Source organism: Choristoneura fumiferana, chromosome 13 (genome assembly GCF_025370935.1).
Source record: "Choristoneura fumiferana chromosome 13, NRCan_CFum_1, whole genome shotgun sequence".
Taxonomy (NCBI): Eukaryota; Metazoa; Arthropoda; class Insecta; order Lepidoptera; family Tortricidae; genus Choristoneura; species Choristoneura fumiferana.
This window is the reverse complement of record NC_133484.1, coordinates 99,801-127,698: the sequence shown is the minus strand read 5'-3', so window position 1 is coordinate 127,698 and position 27,898 is coordinate 99,801. Positions and strand designations below refer to the sequence as shown.

At 42.6% G+C, this 27,898-nt stretch overlaps 1 protein-coding gene and 1 long non-coding RNA gene across 12 annotated transcripts in view; one reads left to right on the top strand and one right to left on the bottom strand.

Moving 5' to 3' along the window:
* The window catches only part of LOC141434549 (uncharacterized), a 512,720-nt gene extending 485,370 nt beyond the window's left edge, over positions 1 to 27,350 (top strand). For 3 of the 11 annotated variants that reach the window (XM_074096979.1, XM_074096977.1, XM_074096973.1), the window contains 17 exons: positions 710 to 778; positions 3,627 to 3,806; positions 4,187 to 4,292; positions 5,818 to 5,906; positions 6,674 to 6,808; positions 7,427 to 7,453; positions 7,892 to 7,939; positions 10,819 to 10,923; positions 11,545 to 11,589; positions 12,349 to 12,411; positions 16,950 to 16,976; positions 17,209 to 17,262; positions 17,337 to 17,363; positions 17,433 to 17,468; positions 17,770 to 17,904; positions 19,284 to 22,529; positions 25,298 to 27,350. In XM_074096979.1, coding sequence (XP_073953080.1) covers positions 710 to 778; positions 3,627 to 3,806; positions 4,187 to 4,292; positions 5,818 to 5,906; positions 6,674 to 6,808; positions 7,427 to 7,453; positions 7,892 to 7,939; positions 10,819 to 10,923; positions 11,545 to 11,589; positions 12,349 to 12,411; positions 16,950 to 16,976; positions 17,209 to 17,262; positions 17,337 to 17,363; positions 17,433 to 17,468; positions 17,770 to 17,904; positions 19,284 to 19,442 — 1,305 coding nt within the window. In that variant the 3' untranslated portion in view covers positions 19,443 to 22,529; positions 25,298 to 27,350. Of the gene's footprint in view, positions 1 to 709; positions 779 to 1,867; positions 1,922 to 3,626; positions 3,807 to 4,186; positions 4,293 to 5,817; positions 5,907 to 6,673; positions 6,809 to 7,426; positions 7,454 to 7,891; positions 7,940 to 10,818; positions 10,924 to 11,544; positions 11,590 to 12,348; positions 12,412 to 16,949; positions 16,977 to 17,208; positions 17,263 to 17,336; positions 17,364 to 17,432; positions 17,469 to 17,769; positions 17,905 to 19,283; positions 22,530 to 25,297 lie in introns of all 11 variants that reach the window. The other 8 variants (XM_074096975.1, XM_074096974.1, XM_074096976.1 and 5 more) reach the window with 8 other exon arrangements.
* Positions 13,589 to 15,367, bottom strand: LOC141434550 (uncharacterized). The gene is made up of 2 exons (XR_012452062.1): positions 14,307 to 15,367; positions 13,589 to 14,232 (listed from the first exon to the last, which is right to left on the bottom strand). It is a non-coding gene; the product is annotated as an uncharacterized lncRNA (long non-coding RNA).
* Positions 27,351 to 27,898: the final 548 nt, after the last annotated feature.

The following is a 27,898-nucleotide window of genomic DNA, read 5'->3' as shown; positions in this document are numbered from 1 at the left end:
GCTACACCACTGCTGGACCTATATTTCAGTTTGTATTTTCAATTTTGGTTTTACGGGTTAACCGTAAAAGTAAAATTTGGAATTAAAATAAAAAATACGAAAAGATTCCAAAAAACCAATCTTGAAAATAAATAGGTCAACAAAGCTAGCAAAACTGATGCGATTTCGCTAATCAAGAGATGTAAAGCGTCTCTAGGACAAAGTAAACTAAATTTACAATTAATAAAGGTGTAAAAAGGCTTAATTAGCACACTGTGATCTGAAGTCTAAATACTTGAACTAGCTGTACCAAATACAGCTGCAGATAAAAGTTGATATAATGAGCTTGTATTGGCACGTGTAGCTGGTATAGCGTCTCTAGGACAAAGTAAATTAAATCGGCGATCAGCAAAAGTGTAAAAAATCCTCAATAAGTACAATGATCTAAAGCCAAAGTACTTGAACCACCTATACCATATATAGCTGCAGATAAAAGTAGATTAAATAAGCTGGTATTGGCGTTCGTATCTAGTATAGCGTCTCTAGGACGAAGTAAATGAAATCTGCGATCATGTAAAAAAGATTTAATTAGTACAATAATGTGAACCCAAATTATTGAACCAGCTGTACTACACTAAACTAAAGCAAATATTATTGAACCAGCTGTACCAAATACTAGCTGCAGATGAAAGTACATATAGATGTAATGAGCTGTTGGCGTGCGTTGCAGGGCGTCAAGCGCTCCGTGGACAACTATAAGATCAGTCCGTACACCACGGCGGAGATCATCGCCGTCAAGGTACCGCGGCTGCTTGTTCGCTGGCGTGTTCGCTTGTGGTGTAGTTTTCCGTTGCGCTTTCTTTGTGCCGTCGATGATTTAGTTGCCTTCCTGATCAAGATCAGGAGCTTTTTGTGATCACAAATATCTGTGGGAGATTTACTTTGACGTAGCAGTTAGACGTTTTGATGTTAAGTAATGCCAAATTAACAGTTAACGATTGGTGAAGTAATCATTATTGTGAAAATTGTTAATTAGACTTATTTGTTGGTTGGGCTGATCGAAATTGTTAGTGTCAGTGGAATTACTAAAGGACATTTGCTGGAAAAATACGGCCGTTTTACAACTATCTGCTTGGACTTGCTTCATCAATCAGTGATACTTTTTATGTGACAGATAAAAGTGATGCCGTCTCTGTCTATTACGACAATACAATCGGAAACGGCATCACAAATATCTGTCACACAAAGTTTATCAGTGAGTGGAGAAACTGGTGTAAGCCTTGTTTTTTCCAGCAATTGGCCATAAGTGTTATTTTAGTTATTGTCGAATACAACTGACAACGTAATCGCTTCTAGGTAAAGCCAGTGGTAGAAGGATTTCACTTCAACTCGAAATAACTTCTCCATTGGTGCTGTATACATGTGCAAAACCAGGTCAGCTGAGTTTGACAATAACATAGAAGACTCATCGAGACCTTGAGAGACACATGTGTACATCGCAGTCATAGAACCAATAATAAGACGAATAGAAATGTCACAGACGCGGCTAAAAAGCCACTTATCACTTATGGAGTTTTTTTCTTAACAATATTGATAACATGGTTCCTTAGAATAGACGAGATCTATGTCCTGTACCTATAGTTTCAGAGTTTAACATACTGATGTATCTAAATGGGCTGCCGATAACCTATAATAATTTAATGATAATGACGATGAAATAAACGTTTGCACATTAAAACAAAAGAGGCAAAAGAAGACATCAAACAGGATGACACTTCTATTCTAATTATTAGTAGTTCTATGATTGTAGTAGAGCGCAGGTTGCATGCGGTAAGCCTGCGCGTGTGTGTTGTGTGTGTGTGTGTGTACTGATGCGCTTGCGTCGTAGGGGTTGCAGACGGCTGGCCACAACATCTCCGCCAACACCATCATCCAACTCAAGGTCAGTGACCGCACCGATCGACCTCTCGGCTCTCGTCTGTACTTTCTGACCTTCAAAATTCTTACCAAGCTTCAGACAATTTCGGAAAATAATTATTTAATTTACCACAAATGTCATAATTTGGAGCCGAAATATTCCATTTCGTGGTTAAGCAATTCCAAATAACAGCTTTGCTATGATTTTTCACCGAAAAGCATTCAAGATGAAAACATCTTTTTAGCGTTAAATTTTCAACGTTTTCAACAAATCCTAAAATGTCCACAATGGTAAAACTCCTCAGCGGTACCATGACGCTACGTACGTAAAAAGTACGTCAGTTGAAACACTTTTCAATCTCAATATTAAATTCTTCTTTTTTATTTATTGTTGAACTTAACCTACCAACGGCGGAATTAGGTACTTACAATAGTCTCTTCAAGGTACTGATTTCTAATCTTCCGTACCAGCCAGTACCTCAACGTCATGTGCATGCTCGCTTCACTTCGCAGTATTAGTCTGTGTCTGTCTGTTGTCTTTCTTCTTGCTTTTCTTTAACGCAATGCATGTAAATATTTCTGTGTTCATATACACGGTGATTTTTATAAATGGAATTTTATTTGGAGATTTCTTTATTAATAATATTGTTATAACCAATAACCACTGGATACATTTTCATCCTACATCAATTATTGAAGTGAAGTAGATGTGGAATTCCCCGTGATGTTAGATGTTACGTCAATTACTCACAAGTTCCCTAGCCGGGTTTACTCTAGCAAGAAAAATCGTGCAAGTTAAAATACATTGCGAGGCTATAAAGCCAACGAGTTTAAAGTACTCAATCAAGCGCCGCAATGCAATGCAACTTGCACGATTTTTCTAACAGATCTAAACTAGGCTGTAGAATAGAACAATGACAATTTATTACCATATTTTCAAGCTTTTGATGGTTGTAAGCTTATAGACTAAACCATCAGTGCGGTGAGCATGAACTTGTATTAAAAGTTGTATTCGCTCCTTGTATCTGTGACTTCTGTGTGACCGCTATCAATTACTCCATTATAAAAATTTATACCTGACCACTGACTAAAAATCACCGTGTACTTGTACACGATATTCTCATATTTAGCATAAAGATTGTCAGCAATAAAAAAAAACAAGTGAGGGCGTCACTTTCAACGTAAGCGGCACGTACTCGTACTTGGCGATTTTGTGTGTCCAAATGTTAAGTTCCCTTATCACAACGTTCTACTCTTTGTTGACCCTATCTATCAATTATAACTAACTTGGGTTTTTTAACGATCAAACTGATAGTGTTAAAAATTTACGTACTCGTTATTAAAAACTAACACTACACTTTGAACTTCTTATCAATTCCAAGATTATTTGATCACATGGAGCAATAATAAATAGGTTTTGTTTATTTCTGCAGACTAATTGTCTTTATTTTATTATCTCAGTGCGGGTATTATCCAAGAAAAACCCAAGGTTTGACCTAATAGCTTATCACGCCAAAGGTCGTTGGCCTTATGAAGCAAAAAACATCATGAAGAAACCTTAGTGGAGTTTCCAATTTGCAATGGACTTGGGAGCTTATGGCCCAAGCCTTCTAGTTGTGAGAGGAGGCAGGGCTCAGCAATAGGGGGCATGTATGCCGGAGATTACTAACAATGAAAAATGTTGGTACCGTGGAGTAGTAGTGTTAATATTGTCTGATGCGGCATTGCAGGGTGAGCCAGGAGAGCCCGGGCCGCCGGGGCCGGCGGGCGGCGCGGGGCCGGAGGGGTTGCCGGGGCACGACGGGCGGCCCGGCCCGGCGGGGCCTGCGGGCACGGCCGGCCCACCCGGCGTCCCCGGGCCCGCCGGACCCGCTGGGCCACCCGGGCCCATTGGACCCAGCGGACACAAGGTAATCATCCATTTACAATATTCATGCCACTTTTTGTCTTTGGATCAAATGGGACTGCAGCTGACCGTTAACCTTTTAAGTTTTACTAAACCCGATACCAGTCCGATATTCTCTAGCATAGGTACTTAGTGAGACTATGAAGTCATGCTGATAATACTTCAGCTATTTGAATTTGGGAAGACCTCCTTCCAGTCTTAACAATCGCAAGAAACTTGACCAATTGGCCCTCAAATTACAATTCCGCTAGATTCGATTCCAAACTTGAGCCCAAGAACACCAGGATGGAACAGTTACAAGCTTGGAATTAAACTATAATGACCTCTGATTCCTGACCAATACGTGACCCATTGATCACTGATGTACCTGTCACCATGTTTCAGGGAGACCGCGGCGACAAGGGCGAGCGCGGCTTCACGACGACGCTGAAGGGCGACGCCTTCCCCACCGGCATCATCGAGGGCCCGCCCGGCCCGCCCGGTCCGCCCGGTATGCTCTCCCCCTCCCCTTTGTCCCATACACTGCATGCCACACGCCAGCCGGCCTCGACACATAACACCTAATACATTAACAATGCAAGACTAGAAGAGGTGAAGGCTTCAGCACTAGACGATAACATCGAGGTATTTTCTCTGGACGAGCACTTCCAGCAGGATGAACAGTTTTTGAAACAATCGTCAGCTTCCAGTAGTCAGAATCATTGTTGTTGTAGCTACAGCTTTTAATGCTGTGATTACCGAATTGCTTGAAGACCACCGAACTGCTTATTGCCTCGTAAATCGGTTACACTGATTTCGTTTTTCAGAGCACTGTGTGTCTGAGAGCAACTCGGTAAGAACAGCGTTGGTGGTAGATGTTGTAGTAGAAGGTAGAGCAGGTTGTGTGCGTGTGTGCGTGTCGTGTGTGACGTGCGCGTGTGTGCAGGCTTGGAGGGCGCGCGCGGCGAGCGCGGCGAGGGGGGCGCGCCGGGCCCCGCCGGCCCGCCCGGCGACAAGGGCGCGCGCGGCAAACGCGGCAAGCGGGTAACTACCGGCGCCGCCCGCACCACGCGATCGGGTACAAGCCACCCACCGCCAGGCGGAACTCGCCATTCGATCTAAATTACCCAATACCGATCCGACTCGATCCTCTCCGAGCGACTCGTGGAATTAGACCAAAAAAATTAAACGTAACGCCGATGTGAGGCGCCGTTATGGGAACGTAAAGTTTCCGCTTCTTCCGCCCGGAGCTTGTATCCGCATTGCCCTTATTCTGCGAGAGCGCTGCGACTATATTTCGAATGCGAAAGACCGTGTCCGATCTGTCCTTCCATTACTTCTTTCTGTCGACTGTGCTATCCGCTCCGGCATGCGCACGCCGCATGCTGCCTGTGTGTATATTTCTGTAGTTTAAGTAGCTGACGTATTAATGGTACAAGTGACGACTAATGTAGATGTAGTAGCTTCCTTAGAAGTTGGCTTTTGATGGTGAGCTGCGTTCTCCTCGCGCCACCAGCGGCGACCACAGGTGAGTCAAAATCAGCTTATGTCTTATTAACTTCACTGACCTTTTTAATCTAAAACTTAATCTTAACATTTACCCTACCTAGACTTAAGCTTAATTCAGCATTTAATTTTGGTCGTCATTGAAAAGGCCTCGGAAACGACCAAACGTTTGACGTAAAGCAGATTTATGCTTGATTCGAGCATTTTCACCGTTCACAAGTCTTGCTTGATGCTTGAATTGCTCATTGTAAATTGTCCAATCGAATGCTTGGCTCAAGCACAAATAAATAGGTTGTTCTTGACGTCAATCCAAATGGTCTTCTACGTAATTTTTTAGAGCAAAATATGGATAATGTTTGCGAGTGTTAAAACTTGAAAATTCTACTAATACTTTTTGACTGTACGTTTTAAAATCTGTAATTTCCATAACCTAAAGCATAAATTCGTCTTCCCTCTATTTCCATCAATGATTTCTGGTTTCATCTTCTCGCTGTGCTGTGTGCGTGGTGCTGAAGTGTGCGTGGTTGCAGGTAAGAGCGGCGAGACGGGTCCGCGCGGGCCGCCCGGCCTCGACGGGCTCAACGGCGAGCCAGGCGTACAGGGACCCCCGGGAAAACCGGTAGGACTTTATCCTAGTTTTACTATGTCTTCGTTTCAAGACCTAGTTTTTTAGGTCAAACTAACTGCCCAATATAACGAGCCTTACCCTAACGCAGTAGCGTAGCTTGCCCAAGACAGGGCCTGTATCAACATTTTTTGGATGATTGCTACCTGATATTTTGCTTCAGGGCCTTTGTAGCTGGGTGGTCCCGTATATTGCGGTAGCTACACCCCTATCGTTATGTCACTGTCACAATAACAGCCGGAAAACGTCCATTGTTAGAAATTGGCATTCCTAGGATTTCCACGACGATGGTCAGAAGACCATCGTCTCGTCTAGATTGCCTTGCTTCTGCTGCTCGCAGGCAATCTTTACCAGACCATCCATCCGCCACTTTGAAACCTTACGGTTCTAGCCTCCATCAGTGCTAAGAGCAATGTGATCTGCGTTGCCACTCAAGGCATGCTAATTGATGGACTATGTCAGTAACTTTGTTCAAAAGAACTAAGTACTTTACCTTGCAGATGAACTCAGCAAAGCACACCTGAGGCCGTATTGTCTAACGTTTCTGGCGCTCGCGCTCGCAATCAAGTGACACTTTTTGTATGCGAAAACTGTCATAATTTGATTATGATCATGAGTATCAGAAGCGTTAGGCAATACGGCCTCAGGAAAACCAATCGCTATGTGTTGTGTTGCTTTTTTGGCGAAACAACCGATTTCTCGTTCCAAAGCGTTATTAATTATCTTCCTTCAGCAACTGATCATGTGGTGTAATATTCCAGGGCGAGATAGGTCCGAAAGGCGTGAAGGGCGACTACGGCGACATGGGCTCGCCGGGCATGTTGGGCGCGCCCGGGCTGCCCGGCCCGCCCGGCTACCCCGGCCTCAAGGGCGACAAGGGCGACAAGGGAGACTCGGTGAGCAACGCGACACTACTCATCATCATATTAGCTGTAGGACGGCCACTGTTGGGATTAGGACATAGGCCTCCCCCATCTCCAGTTGCTTTGACCGTGAACCCGCGGGTTAAACGTGCCTTTTATTAAGTGGCGCCTGCCCCATGAAAGAGGCTACGCTTATTTCGCACTTCATTAGCGTAATGAATGAGCTGACACGATTGTACGGTTGAACAGCGCAGTGTGGCAGAAACACAAATAATACACCAATAATATAGGTGAGTACCTATCATGACCATGAGGAATAGAAGTGTTCTCGTTTGTATTTAGATTTGGCCAGTTTTTCGCCTTCTTTGCTATTTTTGGGGTTCTGTAGTACAAGGAACCCTTATAGTATCGCCATGTCCATCCGTCCGTCTATTTATCGGCGACTTAAATATTTTAGACACTATTACTTGTTCTAGAAAGCTGTAGCTTTGTATGATTACCTATACAATGTTAACCTCACCGACAAGTTAGTCATCTTTTTTTTAAACGAACCGCTCTGGTGGACGCAGTGTCTGCGTTAGTTCAACATACTAACATGTCGCTGTTTGCTTCTGTTCTGGTTGGCGCTGCGCGTGCGGCGGTGGACACTAGAAATACAGGAAACTCAGGAGGCGGCAGGTAACTACCAACTCTGATGCATACGTCATAAGTTAAATGCCCCAATGGTTGACAAATTTAGACTGAAAATTCCATGCTTTTTAAAAAAAAAACTACCGTGAACTCACTCATATTAATTATTGACCGGGTAACTCACGTCTTAAATCGAGTTTAACTCGACATGTTTCGGGCTAATCCGTAGCCCTTCGTCTTCGGAGCAACGAGACTCAGCGGCTGCTGAAACACGCGCACGTCGAGCTAAACTCGATTTAAGACGTGAGTTATCCGGGTCAATATATTTAATATTCGATGCTTTGTTGAATAAATTCTCAATTAGAAGAAGACTTCAACGTTGAGTATATATTGTTTTTTGGCATTGGACCGGTGTCGACGATTAGGACATTTACCTTCGTACAAGTTAAATTGACCCACGAACTGTTAATCTTATAGCCACTGTTGAACTTGCAGGGAGACGGCACCGGCTACGAACTGTACGGGCATGAAATTGTAAGTATACTCATATTTTCATTTATTACATATCAAATTATGCTGCAATTAATTATAATGGCTGTCGCAGCAGACGACGAATACAAAGAAAAGCCAACCTTTTATTGTTAATATGTAGTCATTCATACAAAACGCTTTGCTTCGCCTTTCATAATTCGGACTGCTAAAAAATGGGATTCGCTTCTTTGTCTGTTTTTCAAAATTAGTATTATTAGGGCTATTCCAGGCCAGAGTGAACGGGTTGATACAAACCAGTGAGCTAGAGCCCTTAGCTTAGAGATCTTAGGCCTTATTTGGCCTTATCATCAGACAAAGATACGAGACAGAGGTCACACGTTGGTCAGTAGAAAAAAATACAATTAAGTAGGTAAACATATTTAATACCTATAACGAAAATACAAACTGAGACATGGATGCACAGAAAAACCAGAAAAAGAGACCAGCACTGGGAATCCAACCCAGGTCCTCAGCAATCCGTGCTGCGTGCTATAACCTCTACACCACTGCTGGACAGGAATCTAGACACGATTTTTTCCTATGCATACATATTCTACAGGTTGCTTATTTAAGCAGCAGCACTAGCGACATCTATGTTTCGTCGACAGACGTCACACTCTTTCGGAACTAACCGCTCACCCAGACAAGAGATGTTGCTACTAAGCAATCAAATTATGATTGGTTTTTTGGAGTCTTTTTGTATTTTTTATTTCAACTCCAAATATGAGATATGTATGCATAGGAAAAATTCGTGTCTAGATTCCTGTCCAGCAGTGGTGTAGAGGTTATAGCACGCAGCACGGATTGCTGAGGACCTGGGTTGGATTCCCAGTGCTGGTCTCTTTTTCTGGTTTTTCTGTGCATCCATGTCTCAGTTTGTATTTTCGATATGGTTTCACAGGATACCCGTAAAAGTAACAAATTTGGAGTTGAAATACAAATAGACTCCAAAAAACCAATCCAGAGATATAATAAAAATTATAATAATGGCGAGACAGGGGTCAATCACGGGTCAGTTTTATCTAATACCTTTCAACGAGCAACTTTTGTATATATTTCGGAGATCTCGGAAGCGGCTCCAACGATTTCGATGAAATTTGGTATGTGGGGGTTTTGCTTGGTCTTATCTCTAGGACAACACTTATTATCGAGTTTTAGCCCGAGCAAAGCTCGGTCGCCCAGGTATGTAAAAAAAACATATTACAAACCGCATACGCGTAACACACTTCTTGATTTCCCTGGATAAAATGCAATGCCAAAAAAGCCAGCACTGATATTCAAGTTACTGCTAATAATAATAAGTCGAGACTAATATCAAGTCTCAAATATTACAACTAAACTACTTAGTTCCTTATAGTACCATCATCCATCACCAATATACACAGCAGTTGAGTTTCGTATCACTTTATATCCACTTGTTTACCTTTCACACTGCGTCACATACCTGCGTCACAGAGTACATATATAACCTGCGTTAAACTAATCGCACTAAATTAACTTTACTCAAGGATTGGTTTCTTGAAAATACATATTTAATGAGCTTTTGGATATGTTTATCGTGCTCATAATGTATATGATTCACTATAATCGATTCTGAGTTCTTGGCACCTACATTTATTTTTTAGCATTTAACTCTCGATTTCTCAGTAACAACTCATATACATACAATACTGTTTCACAAAACCAGACCAATTCTGTAAGGAAAAGATGATTGTTTAAAGTTCCTCGCATATCAACTCGCCCCTTCCATGTCCCAGTTCCCGTCACCAGTCCTTGCAGGACTGAGAGCGGCGGCCGCTGCCCACAATGACGCATTTGTGATAGTATTTGCCTTCATATGTGTTAAACTATCTGTCCGCTGATGTCACATCATTGTCATTACATGACATCCATCTTCCTTACAGCGCATCCGCACTTCTGAGAAACTGGCAAACCTCATTTCACAAGTTTCATCTTTATTACCATTTGTATTTATGTACACTATGATTAATAGTCGACGTCAACTCTGTTGGCTAAAAATTTGGAAAACCCCCGACTCTGTCACTTCCAAGTTCAATATCTTAAAAACAGCTGAACCGATTTTGACAAAATATGTCTAAGAATAATTGCTAGAAAACCTGCTTTCACATAAAGAAAACCGCATTCAAATCGGTTCACCCATTACCCACAGACAGACACACATAGCGGTCAAACTTATAACACCCCCCTTTTTGCGTCGAGGGTTAAAAATAAACTACAAACTTTTTCCCTTGCTCCTCCGCTACTACATACAAGACTTAATCAGTGTGACATATACATAATGCACCTAATAACACCTCTCGTGTTGCGGGTGTCCAATGGGCGGCGGTGATTCCTTCCTATCAGGTGATCCGTGTGCTCGTTTCTCCCCTCTTATTATGTGTGTTGATTTATGTTGAAGTGGAGGAGAGCCTTTTTTGCATGAAATACATATTTATATGTCATACTGATGTCTGTGTCATTCTGTGTCTTACACACGTGTGGCAGCGCAGGAGCAAGGTCGTAGTTCATCAATATGCTCCTCCCGGTTCACTAATGCTTCGCAACTAACGTTTGGCAACCTGATTCATTTCGCAACTTTTCATTTCGCAACTGCTTAATATTTCTGAAACTATTCATATTTCAGGATTGTTAAAACTAACCTAACTTAAAGGGTTTTACACAATGGCCCTGAAATAAATCCTGAAATATTTACAGTTTTAGAGTTTGCGAAATGAAAAGTTGCGAAATGAATCAGGTTGCCAAACGTTAGTTGCATGAACGGATACCGCTCCTCCCTGTGGCAAATCTTGGCAAAAAGTTGGAGAATATCAAGTTGATCCTAAGAGCGCTTGTAGTGACGGTGGTGTGTGCCTGTGTTGCAGATGATGGGCCCGCCGGGGGCGCCGGGGCCGGCGGGCGCGCCCGGCGTAGCCGGCCCGCCCGGCATCAAGGGCGACAAGGGGGAGCCCGGCACCCGCGGCAAGACCGTACGTACCCTGCTGCTTCTGTTACCATTGAACCTGTCAACATCTTTGTCTCAAGATGACCGTAACTGATCTACAACTACCAAACCATTTGAGAACCTACCTCAAATATTCTGTTGCTATGACTATTCGGCCAAATACTAAATGCCAAATGAAAAATGAATTTACTATAGGTACTACCAACAAAACATGAGCCTCTAGCCTATCATTTCACGGCGTATACATTTGTCAGTTTTGGATACCATTATCAGTACGTTTGTCCACCACAACCGATAACGCCACCTATTGCTTACCTTACATTGTTTTCTCCATGTACCGTTTTCTGTATCGTTCCGATTCGGTATCCGTATCCGATTTGTCCCACGTACCACACGACACGTATATTACAATCAGAGTGCAATCTTCCGCCACGCAGAATATTCAGCAAAATCAGTTTATAAACCTGTATTAACCACTCACTTGCCTGGCGCTGAACCAAGTAACATCGACCTGATTCTTAACCCCCGACTATCGTCAGCCCTCTATCGTTTACAATGAGCTAACCCTTTTAATTAGTAAATTGGTTCATAATCATTAATAATATTGACATTGTTTTTAAGATATAAAGTTTGCTAATTGTTGCAGGGGGACCGAGGCGAGAAAGGAGACGCGGGGCCAATGGGACTGCCGGTAGGTCTCTTGCATATCATCACTGTTCTGATTTTCTGGGTTTCTGAAGACGATTATGAGATTCCGTGCTTTGGCCTTCGTATACAAGGTTCAATAAGGTCTAGAGGCCACACCAAGATCCCTCCAATAGTCAACAGTGTTGACTTGTAACAGCAACCTTCTTTTAAGCCGCTAAGCTAAACCCTTGTCAAAACAATCGTGGCCTTTGATTGAGGATAGTATTGAATCTTCTTGGGGAAATAGTGTGATAGTTATTACTTGCCTTTGGGACCGCAATGCTGGAGTCCGGTGTTCATAGTTGGCAGTAGAGAGCACTGGGGTGCCTACTCCCTCATCAGGCTCCCTTAGTTGTCTTTTATATCACCCACGGGAATAGTAGGGTCTGTCCTATTCTAGAACACTTATTATTTATAACTTTGAATGTAAAATTTCATGGTCTTCCTTTTATGTAACATTCTATGTTACATGGAAAAAAATAATTCTTCCGATTGAGCCTTTTGATCGGTGTCGTAAAATTACGGGTGTTTTTTTATCATTTGACGGGCTCGATTCCCGGTTCAGACAGGCGATTATTCAAAAATCTTTGAATGCAGTTAATGTTTTCAAAATCAAAATGAAGTCATTTCAGTAAAATTGTCTATTTAAAATATTTAAGATAGTTTCCCTCCATGTGGCGTGGTCTTCGGACGCCCTGTATAGTTTTTTTTGCATGTAAAAAACTGTTTGCTTCAAAACAAAAGACCGTAAATTTGGTTCCAGGGTCCGGTGGGGCTACCAGGCGAGTCGGGCGAGCCGGGACGGCCCGGCGACGTCGGCACTAGGGTGAGCTTGAACCCTACCCACAACAACCTCCCTAACTCAATAAAACACTAACACAACTCACCTCTGTTTTGGTAGTTGGACAACAGTAGCAGCATGAGATTGATTCCGTCGCTGAGGACCAAAAATTTCAAATCTTTACAAGTTCAATGATTGGTCACAAACTTGCTCCTTGGCGACGACTGATTGGATTAACGGTGTAACGCAATCCCACCACCTGCAGGCTTATCGTCTAACGCTTTGACATCATCTCATTCTGCCTTCATCCACTACCCTTTGACAGAAAGAAGTGGTGAAAGCGATTGTGATTCGGAATTCGTTAAACAATACAGCCTCGGGTCTCAGCGACGATGCTGGTGGTGGGGCGGCGGGAGTGTGGTCTTTACTAACCCGGTGGTGTGGCGCAGGACAACCGCTGGCCCCCGGACTTCGCCTTCACTTAGTGGCGCCGCGCGCCGCCATCGCCCCGTCCCGCGCTGTAAATTGTAATATTTGTACGTACGTTGTATGTAGTAAGCTAGACGTAAGAGACGTTACCAAATAGCGTAAGTGTTACAGAACTGTGTAAGAGAGAATATTTTCATTACGCGCCGCGGTGGCGGTCGAGCGCTACACATCGAGCTAGGGTTAGCCTGCGCGGGTGACTCGCGGGGCATCTGGCGACCACAATTATTCACGGTGAATGCGTTCTGTCTCATGGAACCGCCGAAGCGATGTCAGCCGGCGTCGTAATGTAAATATCACTATCACTGCGAGGTGTTACAGAATGAATCTGGAGCATTTACCAATCCAACAAGTGCTTGGCACGGTGGACTGTTCGAATATCAGCTGAAAGTATTGAAACAAAAAAATTTTTGCTCGTCCTTTATTATCCGGACAGCTGAGGAGTGGAATTCCCGAGTGGTTAAGGACACTTCCCCAAACTCCGCTCCGTTGCCGGATTGCGGGCTTCAAAAGTTTTGCTTTTTATACAGAGAGTCATTAGATCGTTTCTCCGAACTCGTTAATTCCGCGTAGCAAACTTTCCATTCGTATTTTTCCCCACTCGAATTGGTTTTCGTTCGCGTTTTTCCCCATTCTTAATTTACTCCAGACGTATTTATTCTATAAATGATTTTTTCATTCGCATATTTTCCCACTCTATTTATCAATAGTTCATTTTCTTGACGGGATTTTTAACCATTCGCATATTTTACCACACAAACGGAGAGGTAAGTTAGGTTAGTTAGGTATCTTCAGAGACCCCAAGGGGAAACTGCTCAGAAATAGGAGCCCCGCGAAGCGGGGCTCCGTCGGCATAAGACGTAATGGGTTGCCCATTGAGAAAAAAGTGGTAAAACATGCGAATGGTTAAAAATCCCGTCAAGAAAATAAACTATTGATAAATAAATATAGTGGGAAAATATGCGAATGGAAAATTTATGTATGGATTAAATACGTTTGGTGTGGTGGTCGGTCTAGTGGTTTGACCTATCTCCTCTCAAGCAAAGGATCGTGGGTCAAACCCCGGCTCGCACCTCTGAGTTTTTCGAAATTCATGTGCGGAATTACATTTGAAATTTACCACGAGCTTTGCGGTGAAGGAAGACATCGTGAGGAAACCTGCACAAACCTGCGAAGCAATTCAATGGTGCGTGTGAAGTTCCCAATCCGCACTGGGCCCGCGTGGGAACTATGACCCAAGCCCTCTTGTGCTGAGAGGAGGCCTGTGCGCAGCAGTGGGACGTATATATAGGCTGGGATGGTGTAAATTAAGAATGGGTAAAAATGCGAATAGAAAGTTTGCTACGCGGAATCAATGAGTTTGGGGAAACGATCTAATGACTCTCTGTATAAAAAGCAAAACTTTTGAAGCCCGCAATCCGCTGGTCTTGCCAACGACGCTGATCTTTTGGGACCACATCTCCATTGAAATTTCTTGACAACTTTTATGACAAGTCATTTTTAATAGTACCTACCCAAATACTGAAGAAGTATTTCAGGTTCCTCTTGTTACCTTGTATATTCGCCGGTCTGCATGGCGCAAAACGCATTCACCGAGCGTTGGGATGCCCCAATGTAGAGTCGGGTCGCACGCGCTCTCAATTTCAATTAGTACGTTGTTAAATGTCTAAAGTAACTGTACCTATGACATGATTGTAATTTATTTGGAATGCTACGTTTGGTAGGCTGAGCCAAAATGTATTAAGAAAGTAGCGCGGGCCGCGGCGCCGCCTGCCGCTCGCTGGCCACTCCAACTCACGGCAAGGTATTTATACTTGTACATCTTTATTGCAAAGCCAATTGTATTTATTCTACTCTTCTATTCATATATCATATTTCTTACCATGTTCTTGAATTCAATCTGCATGGACTTGCACTAACGTTTATAGCTAAAACAAATTTGTTTTTAATTTTTAGTGTACTGTTCGTTCATATAAGTACGAGTATGCTGGTCAAAGACGTTAATGCAGGTCGGCTATCCGTTTCTATTGTATCGACTCATAATAGTTATAATACAAATAATCTTAATACCTAGTACCAAACAAGTAATGTAAATAAATAGTCAAACAGAGTGACTATTTTTAAAAGTGTTTACTTAATGATTTTTGTACATAATGGAAGATGCGGCGGATCCGTGCTACCTCACTAGCGCCGAGACCGGGGCGCCGCGTGTGCACGTCGCTGCCGCATGCCACATGCCGCATGCCGCCGTGTTGCTACAATCAGCGAGCATGTTCTTAGCGCATGTGCACGGCACATTATGCAGTGCGATGTAAACATCGTTCAACGCATTGTTGCACCGTGTGCAGCTGTGATTTTCTAAACGAAGGTTGTCCGCGGAGTGATCTCTCCCGGCAGATAATCATAACTGAGGGCGTATTGTCTCACGCGCGGGTGCTCTTGATTTCATTCAGCATCTGTTTCTACTCTCGTCTGATACCGTGTGACAGAAAGAAGGGGTGAAAATGTTCGCTCGCTCGCAGCTACCTGTGGTGTTAACTTTGATAAACGTTAAGACGTTTGACACCGTATCATACCTGTGCCCGAACAGATCAAAACCAGAGGCTTTGTCTAACGCATTTGGAATCACAATCGATTTTGCCACTTCTGTCTGTCACAAGGAATTGGATGAGTGTAGAAAAAGATGTGCGAATGCGACGCGAGCGCTCGCGTTTGACACTACGGCCTCTGGGTTGGTTTAGAGACTCACACGCACTGACGGCGCGGCTCGCGGCCTGCACCGCCCCGGTCGACTCTATCGATGTAATCGCTCATATCTTCTCAGTATCGTGAACTGTACCTATACTGTTTATGTACTTTTACTTATGTGCTACCTATTTATACGGTTCGCCCAATATTTTAGTATAGCGATGGTTCTGTGTGACTGTAGAGTGCATATGTGAGGCGCCTGCCGCGTGTGTAACAATAGGTACTTAGTAAGCTGCGCCCCGCGCCCCCCGCACGCCGCCCGTCTCGCTCACACGCAGTTTTTATTTAGATTGTATACAATTTACGACCTATTGACACCATTTGAGTAAAACAAATTAATAAATGAATAACTCATGGTCAAGCTGTAATTAATTATTATTTTTCACCGTGTATGGTGTCTGATTGTGATCAGAGCAGGGGTCTTCAAACTTTTTGACTCAAGGGCCACACTGCACTTAATGCAAATTCGTGCGGGTCATGGGGATAATACATTAGTTAAGTAGACTTAGTCTTCAGGGGTACCTAGATAAGAGTAACGCATAAGGAACGCACTTGGTGTTGATTCTGTTCATGAGTGGCTATCTCTGATTATGACCAATTACCGTCAGTGGCGGGTCTTATAAAACTAATTACTAGTTACTTGTAGCTTTATAAAATCGGACCCTATCGCGGGCCGGACCGTGGGCTCTCCCGCTTTCTTTCCGCGGGCCGGATTAGAGGGGTTCGCGGGCCGGACTTGGCCCGCGGGCCGTAGTTTGGCGACCCCTGCAGTAGAGTACAGTGTTGGGTCAGCGTGTGCGCGAGGCGGCGGCGAGGGCGGCGCGCGCGCACCCCGGGTGTTACCGTCCCGAGGGGCGCCGCCCGCGCCCCTCACCCCTCCTAATGTTATGTACTTTAATGTTGACTCGTGCGTACTCATCCTTATCATTATGTATTATTCGAACATTTTCCTATTATATCCCATTGCCGTTTCTATGTAAATTTAATTATAAGAATGAATAACTATATCTAACGAGGAATGTACAAAATCATATCTGCTAGTCGTAAGCTGCCTCTACTCTGAGTGTATATCTTCTATCGTTCTTCATATAAATATTCCTGTCTCTCTCTGTATTCTCCCCGCTCTATTCTATAAGCTTACCGTTAAGAATTTAGTTTTTTTATGAGAATCGAAAGTTGTCATTTGTACCATACGTCACGAGAGCATAAGAATATTGTTGTTTACAAATTATTTTGAGGAAAATAAATATTTGCATGCCGTGCACATGGTCTTTCTGTTCGCCTTCCGCCCTGTATGCGAATGCGGCGCGCGCGCTGCGGCCGTGATGCTGACCCGTGGCTTGTTGCAGGGCCCGCCCGGACTCGACGGAATGAAGGTGAGTGTCTCCGCCTCATCATCCCGCTCATTTGTGAATAACACGCTCGGGTGCTTTACTTGTGTGGCTGAGTCGTTCCTAGCACACTCCGCGCGGGGGGGTGTGCCTGAGCGCAGTGTTCACGCGTGCTTTACTTGTGTGGCTGAGTCGTTCCTATTACTAGCACACTCCGCGCGGGGGGTGTGGGGGGGGTGTGCCTGGACCCAGTGTTGACGCGTGCTTTGGTGTGCAGGGCGCGCAGGGCGAGCCGGGCAGCAAGGGCGAGCGCGGGGACCCCGGCCTGCCGGTACGTGCCGCCGCCGCCGCCGCTAACTCCTCGCGCTGACCGACTAATCACTAATCCGCATTAACGCTTTTCAGGGCACGGACGGCATTCCGGGACAAGAGGTTAGTTGACGGGTATGTAGTGGCGTGTGTGCCTGTGAGCGTAGCGCTAATGTGTTGTTTCCCTCGCAGGGCCCGAAGGGCGACAAGGGATATAAGGGAGAACCCGTAAGTGCAGGAACGAATCTCGGCCTTCCTCAATTTTCTGTTTCCTGCATCCGACCGTTTCGATATTTCGACGGAACGTCTCTAATTTTCCGAGTTGATCTCATTTTGCACGGCTTCACTAACACGATGTGCATCCATTTGTTAAAAATACTTATTGTTTCTCGAGATGACGCCGCCACGGGCTTCGACTCCGCTGAGACGTCGGGCCTCGCTCGCTCGGTACAGCGGAATCGAAGTCTGAGCTGTCCGCTGCGGCGGCGCGCGGCGGGGCGGCGGCGGCTACAAGACGAGTTGTTTGCAGGGGCCGGCGGGCAAGCGCGGGCGGAAGGGCGACAAGGGAGACAAGGGCGAGCAGGGCGTGCCCGGGCTGGACGCGCCGTGCCCGCTCGGGCCCGACGGGCTGCCACTGCCGGGCTGCGGCTGGCGACCCACTAAGGTGCGTTCATCCGACATCGTCATCGCCTTTCTATAGCCCATATTCCCAGTGAAGCTAACATAAACGGAAATATACAACTTATCAAGAATATTGTAGGTCTAATTCAAACAGATGATCTCAAGTATCTTAGGAACCTCGGCAGATGAACATGTTTACTCAATATTACTACATGAATGAGTTGTACTTTAAAGATTATTAACGGTGAAATGAAAATATTTTCCAACGTTGAGTCATGAGATTCTATGAACAGCCAACTGTCTAAAATAAACTGTGAGTGTATCGCCAATACCTACTTCATTTCTACGAAAAATGCGGGTTTTGTCACTGGTTTTATAGCGAACAATCAATCGACACATTTTTTTATACGACTGGATAGCAACCGAGCAAGTGGGTCTCCTGGTAAGGTAAGGGATCACCACCTATCACGAGATATAGATAAGATCACGCCCATAAACATCTGCAACACCAGGGGTATTGCAGACGCGTTGCCAACCTAGAGGCTTAAGATGGGATACCTCACGTGCCAATAATTTCACCGGCTGTCTTACTCTCCACGCCGAAACACAACAGTGCAAGCACTGCTGCTTCACGGCAGGATTAGCGAGCAAGATGGTGAAAACAAGCAGTTCTTTGTAAACTAAAGTCATTGAGCTCCCTGAACGCGACTGGACAATGAAGATATGTAGATTTTGAGATAAATGAACACGCAAGTAACACTATGGCGTAGGTATTCGGTATAGATGAGGTAATATTAACTTTGTAATACTAACAATGTAGTATCTTGACTAACTATGGTGACAGTTACTAATATTCTAAACTAAAATATCTATGTTTTACCGAGTGAAGCTAAAAGCTAATTTTTTTCAGACTTCGAAAATGGAGGAGCTTCTCAAAATCGATTGTATTTGCCTATTGTTGATTAAGCCAGAACAGAACACAATTTTGATCGAAAAAGTAAACTTTCCTTTTTAATTTGAAGAAACCTACCCCAGAAGAATCTGTCAAAGTCAAAGTCAAATCTTTATTCAATATTAACAAGCAAACACATTAAAGTGTAACTAAGCTCTATAATAACTATTTAGACAGCAATCTAACAAGCACTTATGAATGAAAAAAAATCCAATCCCTAGGCAGATCTCAGTGCAGGATCGAGCAAGCAGCAAGGTGGACAGCAGTAGTGCTGGTGGTGCGCTATGTAGCGGCAAGTACGAACTGCTCACCCTGGAGTACACCCCAATGGTCACCGGACCCAATCACGATACGATTTTAGTTTAGCAACACTCGGTAAAGCAGAGTTCAGAACGAGCTTCACTAAGTCTGCATGCGTAGTTAGAGCATAAGAGTAGTGTCGGGTAGTGAGGCGTGTGTGTGTGGGGCAGGAGTCGGCGGCGCTGCCGCGGGAGCCCGAGCCGGCGCCCGCCGAGGACTCCGACGAGGAGCCCGCCGAGGAGTACGACGCGCGCGAGGACGACCTGGACGCGCCCAGGGACTACGACGACTACACCGACAACGCGCATCTCGCGCACAACCACGACTGATACCACCCTCCGAGAGTCACCCGATCCCACCGATAATTTCGCTCTTTCATCACTGTCTTAAGTCCCAGCTTTGTTTAAAGCGTATCTATGTTTCCTCCCTGGACTACATTATATCTCTTGAGTCATCCGATTTCACGCATACTTCCACCACTCTTTATATGATCGACCAAGAAAGTGCTTTACCAATTTTAATGACAGTTCCTACTTCAGAAATAAAACAATAAGGTTCATTGTCATTTTGGACGTTTTAAGCGCTACAAATGACATTGAATCTTAGAATGGTAAACCAATTTCTTGGTCGACTATACCACACCCTCAGCTTCAGGCATCAGACAGCCATGCCATGATAATCTTTTCTTGAACTCTCTTAAGTTGTATCCGATCCCACCGATTTTCTCGCTGTACTTTGTTTCACTCTCTCAGCTTTATCTTAGGTATCGCAATAGTTCTTCACCAGTCTCATCCCACACTGTCGTTGTTTAGTCTCAAAATTGTTAGATCTTCAATGTTCTAGTCTCAGAATTGGTAGATCTTCTATGTTCTAGGCACCGCAATATGTTTGCCCACCCATGACATAATAACCCTTTCTACCGTCAAGTCCAAAACTCGTGGTCCGCAGGCTGGGAGAGAACCAGGAGTTTTGAACAAAGTACTTTCCGTGTGACTATTTAACACCTCTTGTGATTTAGTTACATTTTCAACGCTTCTCAAGTTTTACATCTCCTATGTGTGTAGACACGTCCTTAAAGGAGCAGGTTTCTCCAGCCAACTATGCCGATCTACCAATACCTTCATTTCTTCTCATGTCTCTATCATTACTCTGTTTACCACTCTTTGTTAAGTTCCTGTCGTCGTATGTTACAGGTATTTATGATACCGTCTCTGTTAATTATGTTCAATTTAACAGAAACAGCATCACAATAGGAACTTTACAGAGGGGAAAAATCAGCCTAAATCTCTTGTGTAGACAGCGCAACCCGCCTACTTATATTTTGTATACTGATTATGATTATTCAATTCCGGGTTGTTCTCGCTTGTTGTAATTCACAATTCATGAACTTATAAAAGGCGTTAGTTGTACCGTCAGTGAGTAATATGGAAGGAAAATTTCCTTTTTATAAAATATATTGATGATGCGCTTGGTCACGAAGCGGCTGCGTGCTGACACAGCAATTCTGATGCTGACGCTGACGACACAGCAATCAGCAAGGAGTAAAACTTACCTCGCAATGAGAGATACGAAGCAGGAAACTAACTTAAACCTATTACTATGGCATTCTTAATCTCATTAGGAATTCGTGTCCGCGTCTTAAGATACCTATTCTAAAAGTCAAAGATAACAAAAGTCGGATTTTTGCAAATATCTCGCTTCCTATGGTATTTATTTGATATTTGCATTTATTAAATACTTAAAAATGTAAAGTATTTAATCACAATTAGAAACCTGTCTCAGACCACGCAGTTTTTTTTGTCTAAAATATGATTACCTATTTTTTTACCTTTTCAAGCCCATGGCTCCACAACTATTTTAAGATTTTCCAACTACTGAATTAACAGCGAGAATCGGATAAGTAACAAGACCTGTATGCTTAAACTGTAATGGAACGCTTCGCTCGCGCTTTGCGCGTCAATAAATTCAAAGCCAATTCAAATGAGTACCAAATCGATTGTTTATTGTAGATATAAAAGCTAACTTCGGCTGTTCCGATTTCGGCGTTATTCCCCGCCACGTCACTCCCAGACGTTATTTCTGCATAATTAGCATCATTATCCTATCAAGATTTGCATGAGTCCAGACCAATTCTACTAAGCAGTCGAGGAAACTGATTTTCTCAGCTGGTTCTCCTAAGATCTCACTAAAAACTTCAAAAAACCCGGCCAAATAATGTAAGTTGAAGTACGCTGAGGGTTTCGTGCAAATTTAATCGGCAGCAAAAGTTATTTTTCGAGGTTTTTTACTTCTTGCCACATAATGATTATTTGAATAGGTAACGCTTCATAAATATTCTTAATCTGATGTAGGTATGTACGATTCAGTTATTTCGATCAATCGACGATTATGGAATGGATGTTTTGAGTAAATACCATTATTATTACACAAAACAGAAGCTAAGAATTCTGTACTTAGTAAAATGGACTGTCAAAAAGAATAAAATGTAAGGCGAATTGCAAAAAAGTGCATAATAATATGTGGATATATTTTCTTATAGGCCAGTACCTATAATACCTACATCACGAAATCAATACAACATTGAATACTAAACTACAGCAAAGCATATCCTAAACTCAATCTGTATTCTGAAGCGCATATAAGCAAACTTCGGATAATAGAAACATAATTTTGATACGGTATCGGTGACCTCATTCAAAGTCATAACTCGCGAAGGTCGTGCGATTGATATGTATACGTATTGCGTGGTGTTGGCGCAAGCAAAATAAATCGACTGTTTGAATATCAGTATCGTATTACGAGTATGATGAACCTGTAGCCAGAGCCACTCACTGAAGCCGGGTCTCACAACACGAGTACCTAAATCATCCACGTAGCTATATAGCGTTGCGGGCTACCCAACTAGTATGATGGATTATTCAAAGTTCGTAATGTATTGCTACTCAGCTTAATCCTAAACGATATTGACCTCCGAACGTTTTATAAATAGCCACCGCAATTTTTGCAACACATCAATATCAATAGAGACTGCAAGGAAATTCCGTTATTTTTAGTATTCGTGGAAGTGGAAGTATGTATCTATAAATTCAGTGACGACAAACATAGCAAGGCTTGAGTAGAATAATTGCGAGAAGTTCATAAACACGATACAATATCGCGTCGTGCTTTCCACGATGTGACGTCTTGTTGTTGACATCTACGAAGGATTGCATCGTGATTTCCCACGACACGTGCTCTTACACATAAACGCGATTCTTCACTACACGCCACTGGTTTCCAGCCAAGTTCTTATTGTATGCCACTCGGACCCACTAAACTGACTGCACTATGTGCTTTGTACTCTTCACTCGCTGGCTTTTTCCTCCCCCCCCCCCTGGACTCCCGTCATGGCGCAGCGTCTCCGTGACTAAAAGCAGGTAATGGCACGTTTAATAGCATGCTTCCATATTAAATTAACAATAACAATACCTATTACAGTCTAACTGCCTATAGTATAGGTTGTTCACCCATGTTAATCAGAAAAAACAATTGTCAAAGCAGTAACTAATTTTTTTCGATATTTACATTATTTTACTATTAATGGTATTAGCTACACTAGAGCTACGAACACGTCGTTATCTTCGATCAGAAGTTGTTTTCATCCGGTGAACAGATGGTGAACGTCGGTTTTAAATGGGTTCTTCGAGCATTAATTAACATTAACACAAGGAGCGGCTAGCTTCAGGGACGCTCGTCTCAAAGCGTGGAATGACCAATGAAAGGTAAAATGGCTCTATCATTATTTCATGTAAAATAAATATGTTTAAAATGTATAACTCAAAAGGTATAAAAATCACTCATTATAATGATTAATGTAATGATTCATTTACTTAAAATTAATTTACTCGTAACCGCATTTTGAGCTATTACAAATACGAATAATTCCCACATCCGCTTACCTTGTTTTTTGGTATTATGTATTTTAATACGAAAGAGAAATTCCTCGAAATTTACTGCTACGTACATCGCTTATAATCGCCCACCATTTTCAACGAAATGAATTGGGAAAACCAACATGAAAGATATTATTATTATAAATTTGATAATGTGGAAGCCAAGTTCAATATTAAGAATATGTATGGCGGTCGACTTGAGTTCATTGGTCGACTGGTCAGTTTACTTTTTCGTCAACCTCGCTGATGCTCTAGTTAGTTGACTTGTTAGGCAGTTTTACTAGGTTGACAATTTCTAGGTTGACTGGGCTGTCAGTTTTGTGTTCGTTTTTTTAGTCTTAACCTTTTTAGGGTTCTGGAGCAAAAATGGCAAAAACGGAACCCTTATAGATGTCCGTCTGTCGGTCCGTCCGCGGCTTTGCTCAGGGACTATCAATGCTAGAAAGCTGTAATTTTGCACGGATATATATGTAAACTATGCCGACAAAATGGTACATTTTTTTTTTTAACTTAGGGTACCTCCCATAGACGTAAAGTGGGGTGATTTTTTTTGTCTCATCTAACCCTATAGTGTGGGGTATCGTTGGATAGGTCTTTTAAAACTAAACCAAACCGAGGTTTGCTAAGACGATTTTTCGATTCAGTGATTTGTTTGCGAAATATTCAACTTTAAAGTGCAAATTTTCATGAAAATCGAGCGTCCCCCCCCCCTCTAATATCTAACCGGTGGGTGAAAAAATTTGCGATGGTAGTAAGTATATCAAACTTTCAAGGAAAACTACAACGGCTAAGTTTGCTTGAGATTTATCAGTAGCTTGAGAGTAAATAGCAGCCTAAGGTATAAAATATACCTAAACTTGGAAGATTCCGTATAAAATACGAAATCCTTAGAAAAATATCACTTATTGTTTTCGTAATGGCTACGGAACCCTATTTTGGGCGTGTTCGACACGCTCTTGGCCGGTTTTTAGCCTTCTACAGTGCCCACGGGACGAGATATGGGTATGTTTTATTCTATAACCGGCCAATCCCGTCCGTCCGTCGTCGAGCGCTGAGCCAGATTTTGTCGAGTGTTTGGCGCGCTCACAGGAGTCGTGAGCCGCGTACCCATTTAAGCCATTTGTTACTTAGTTCTTTGCCTCAAAAGCAAAAATTTCTTGTAGCGATTCACCGAATCGCATTTCACCTCGATCATATCATTTAATTATAGCGTTCTCACAACCGTTTACACAACCGTCACAATCGTTTATTTATTTAGTCGCTACTTATTTTAGTCGCATTTCACCTCCTGTATTTAGTGTATTGTAGTGCAAACACGCGTCAAATTAATTAGAGTCCCAGGCAAACATCGATCGCGGCGAAATGCGTCTAGGGTAAAATACTACACGAAAAATGAGATGCTACAAATTAATTATACTAATGTAAAAAGCTACACGAAAAATTGCGTTAAGTACAAAATTTTGTTGACATTTTGTTAGTTTTACAAGAAGTTTACAAACGCTTTGAGGTAAAAAACTAACAAATTATTTGAGCTGTCTCAGTTTGGCTCAAGTGGAAACTGCTCGGCCTAATGCTGTTCAAGTGGATCTGTGGCTTCGTATTCGAGCAGCGCCGTATACTTTAGATACCTAGATGCGTGTTAGGCCGCAGACAGGTCGCGCTCAAGGCCAAAAGTATAGTTTATAGCCACTTCTACTAATTGGTGGGTGCCGACCGTCAGCTCCCTCAATAACGTATAAGAAAAATATGCCTACGTATAGAGAAAGCTCTTCGTAAGTGGTATAACTACTAAATAGTTTGTCGGCGAAAGAGTATTCCTCTAACCCTCTTTTATTGGATTTTTATAATTCTATAGACGTTGGATCTCTATTATGTAGATTCTAACCAAGAAAATTGTTTAGTACCGTAAGGTTACACATCAGCTGCAGTTGTCAGTTACAAGTCAAAGCTATAAAAAAGTGCACACCACGGCTTGGCATCCTAACGTGAAAATCACGTTGCCTTAAGTATTTCAAACGGTCTCGGCGCCGGCAGGGCTACTACGAAACTCGAAAATCGAAGTTCGTATCGTACCGTCCCTCTCGCTCTCGTATTAAATAGTATAAGTTTCAGAGGGACCTCACGACACGAACTTTGAGTTGCTGTCGGCTGCGGTGCACAAGATGCAAATTATATCAACACGACGCGGCAGCGTGCCACACTCAGTTAACTATAGGTGATTATCGTAATAACCACATTGTATGTGCACGCAGGAGGCGCTGCTGCAGTGGGTGCGCCGGCGCTTCGACGTTGACAACGACCTGCACGTGTGACGCGCGGCGGCGGCGGCGGCGGCGGCGGCGGACCGGGACAGAACCACGATACAAGAACAACTAACAACAAATTATCCATCTATAATATAGATTCTATACCTTACTTGTATAGTTTACATTTTTTGAAGTGAGCCATCCACTTACCTGATTTTATAATAGCACTGTATCCATACACTATTATCTGCTTCTCTTCTCGCAACTTTTGTCCGAGAAAATAGAGCCAATAATCTATTAAACTTTCAAGCGGGCTTTCTTTTACTACGAGGTATTGTAATTTTAAGTGTGTGAGCTCAGTTCAAAAAGCTTAGACTTAAATGGGTAAGCTCAGTTCAAAAAGTTTAGTCTATTACTAACCAAACTGACTTCATGAACTCGGGCTGCTTCCACATGAAATGAATGTAAATAGTGAATCTGTATTACTATAGATTAACTCGTCGAACAGAAACAGAAACCGTTACCATCTCATGTATAATGTATTTGTTGATCTGATAATTAATTATTCTTGTAAAAAATAATTAAGATTTTACCGCAAAAAGATGAGAGAGTGGAAGGATACTTGTAAATTATCATTATCAACTGTTAAGTATTACTAGGAGCGTAGAATACTGACAATTGCCATTCTGTGACGTAGATCTAACAATACGCTAGACTCTTAACATGAATGTAAAACATGACTAAGTAAATAACTTTATTGTGGTTGTAAAATATTTCTGCCAATGTTTTTAAGAGACAGTCAGCGTGCTGCGTATTTAGAAACGCCATTCAAGTTGTAATTTATTACCTCAGACTAAGTAAACCTTACTCCTGGACCAGACTCATGTCTGAATGGTATTTTGTAGAGCTCTTTGTGTTTGAAGTCACATTCCTGTATGAAAGACTTGAAAATCTGACTGATACATTATGATCCGTCGTCACTGCCGCCGCCCGCGCCGCCACAACACAACACGATACGAACGGCGCAACAGGCCTCTATACTACCAAGTGCACAATTTGAACTTCGTACGAGTATCTTGCCGTCCCACTAACGCTTATATTATTTAATACGAAAGTGAGAGGGACGGTACGATACGAACTTCGATTTCTAATTTCGTAATAGCCTCCCAGTGCTGCGTCGCTCATACAGTAGAGTAGTGATTTGCCAACTCGGGAAAAACAAAACTCGATTTAACTCGATTTAAAATTGACGTAACTCGAGTTAACTGGATGAAACAGAGGGATTTTTCAAAGTTTTTACCAATTTATTCCTTCACATTCGCACTAATGGTTTTAAAAAAAAATGGAGCAGATAAACACATGATATTTTTATGTTTCAATTCTTTATTTTTTTATATTATTTATTTATAATGTAAAAAACGAAATTATTGTTTGAGATCGAATCATTTATTTATATATTTTTGACTCGAGTTGGAGAGAATTCAACTCAAGTTGATTCGAGTTAAGTCGACCATCACTACAGTAGAGCCTTTCCTGCGCTACCGCTCACACGTACTGATTCTAGTCTCTTTGGCAAATTGTCACTCGAAAATAGCCGACTGGTAAATCAAATGTCGTATCTGTTACATATAGATTATTATAATATTTATAATCTGGTCCTTTACCACGAAGTGAAAAATTTGGACCACGTATCTTGCCGTCCTGGTGACGCTAATATTATAGAGATGAGTGAGAGGGACGGTACGATACGAACTTCGATTTTCAAGCGCGCGGCGCGGCGCGCCCGCACCTTGTAAATAGTCCATCAGCCAGCGCGCGCGCAGTGAGCGACCGACCCCTTATTCATAAATCCTCGTAAATATAATTGAAATCATCAAAGTAATCACAAATAATTAACATCATAAATATCTATTTCGGGCAAGTGAGATTCATGAATAAGGGGAGATATCTGAAATGTGTTCTCATGTTAGTACGGTAACGTAGGTACTAATTTAAGTAGGTACTTCGTTTTATATTAATTTGTACTTCAACTGTAAATAAATCGAATTAGTATCTCGTTTGTTTGCTTTTTATTTATAGACGGCAAAACTCTGAGGCCACCCCCTGTTTTCACCATCCATTGATTAAATTTATCCGTCCAATTAATTTATTCAATGGGTGGTGAAACAGACCCTTAGAATTAGAATGACTATCGTTTAACACAAAATAAGACTTCAATACCACGTGCAAACAACGTTTTATTATTTGTTTGATTTAAAATATGGCTTCTGTCCTATTTTAGGACAGTTTCGCCTGTGTGCTTGTAGTTTTTGCAACTTGATAGTAAAATTCCAGAAACCACGTGGAGACAACTTGCGCATTAAAAAATGACAGACACGAGATCAATATATAATTTTGTGATCACTGTTCACTGTTAAGGTTAATCGGCGCATAAAACACTATCAAAATTATACTTCAACTAGCCAAAGAAACCAGAAATACCAAAATTAGATACTGTCTACATCCGCCATGTTCGAATGCTACAAATTGAATCGCAAACAACGTTAAACTTTTTTTTTTTATTCGACTGGGTGGGTCTCCTGATGGTAAGAGATCACCACCGCCCAT